Source organism: Eimeria mitis, genomic scaffold, assembly GCF_000499745.2.
Source record: "Eimeria mitis Houghton genomic scaffold, Emh_scaff1765, whole genome shotgun sequence".
Classification (NCBI taxonomy): Eukaryota; Apicomplexa; class Conoidasida; order Eucoccidiorida; family Eimeriidae; genus Eimeria; species Eimeria mitis.
Genome location: NW_013570082.1, coordinates 8,810 through 9,890, shown reverse-complemented (window position 1 = coordinate 9,890; position 1,081 = coordinate 8,810). Strand labels below are relative to the sequence as shown.

The 1,081-nt window shown below is 47.1% G+C and overlaps 1 protein-coding gene across 1 annotated transcript in view; it reads right to left on the bottom strand.

Annotated features, from left to right (window-relative positions):
- Positions 1-78: 78 nt before the first annotated feature.
- The window catches only part of EMH_0043180 (succinate dehydrogenase (ubiquinone) flavoprotein subunit, mitochondrial, putative), a gene marked incomplete at both ends in the record, with an annotated part of 4,241 nt that continues 3,238 nt past the window's right edge, over positions 79-1,081 (bottom strand). Inside the window, 3 exons of the mRNA XM_013495820.1 lie at positions 79-163; positions 249-324; positions 552-688. Coding sequence (XP_013351274.1) covers positions 79-163; positions 249-324; positions 552-688 — 298 coding nt within the window. The remainder of the gene's footprint in view (positions 164-248; positions 325-551; positions 689-1,081) is intronic.

The following is a 1,081-nucleotide window of genomic DNA, read 5'->3' as shown; positions in this document are numbered from 1 at the left end:
TATATATATATATATATGTGAAAGTGTATAGGGGATACAGTTGCTTATGTTGAGGGTTTAGGGTTTAGGGTTTAGGGTTTAGGGTTTACCTTCTCGGATTTCTATAGTCATAGAACGAGAAACCACGTCACGGCTGGCTAGGTCTTTTGCCGTGGGGGCGTACCTGCACCACAAACCCTAAACCCTAAACCCTAAACCCTAAACCCTCAAACCTTAAACCCTAAACCCTAAACCCTAAACATCCTCACCGAGCCATGAAGGGCTCCCCCTCGCTGTTGCGTAGAATACCGCCTTCTCCTCTGCATCCCTCCGTCATCAGACACCCTGCAAAACCCCCCAAACCCTAAACCCTAAACCCTAAACCCTAAACCCTAAACCCTAAACCCTAGCCCCAAACCCGTCCCCACTGGGTCATATCTTTACAATCTCCATCTCCTTCTAACCCCCGTCTTGCACCCGTCCCCTCTCTGGTATCCTCCCCTCTACCTCGGGTTTAGGGTTTAGGGTTTAGGGTTTAGGGTTTAGGGTTTAGGGTTTAGGGTTTACAATACCCGCAGGAAATATCCCCGTTGGGTGAAACTGAACAAACTCTAAATCCTGGAGACAAACCCCCGCCCGCGCCGCCATTGCCCCGCCATCGCCCGTGCATGTGTGAGCCGAGGTGCAGCTCTGGTATGCTCTCCCGTACCTGCATAAACCCTAAACCCTCGTAAACCCTAAACCCTAAACCCTAAACCCTAGGAAACACTAAACCCTCGGGAACACTAAACCCTGAAAACGCCGAAACAGTAAACCCTCGGATGCACGAAACCATTGAGATTAGTGAGGGGGGAGGGGTTAGCTTGTATTAGTTTGTATACAACAAACCCTAAACCCTAAACCCTAAACCCTAAACCCTAGGGGGTTTATTGGGTGTAAGCGGAAACTATATACTTTATGTTTTATACGCAAAAAGTTCTGGATTCTTTAATATACTTAATACAACATATACAAACCCTAAACCCTAAACCCTAAACCCTAAACCCTAAACCTTAACAGCAAGATGTACATAACGACGACCAAACCCTAAACCCTAAATTCT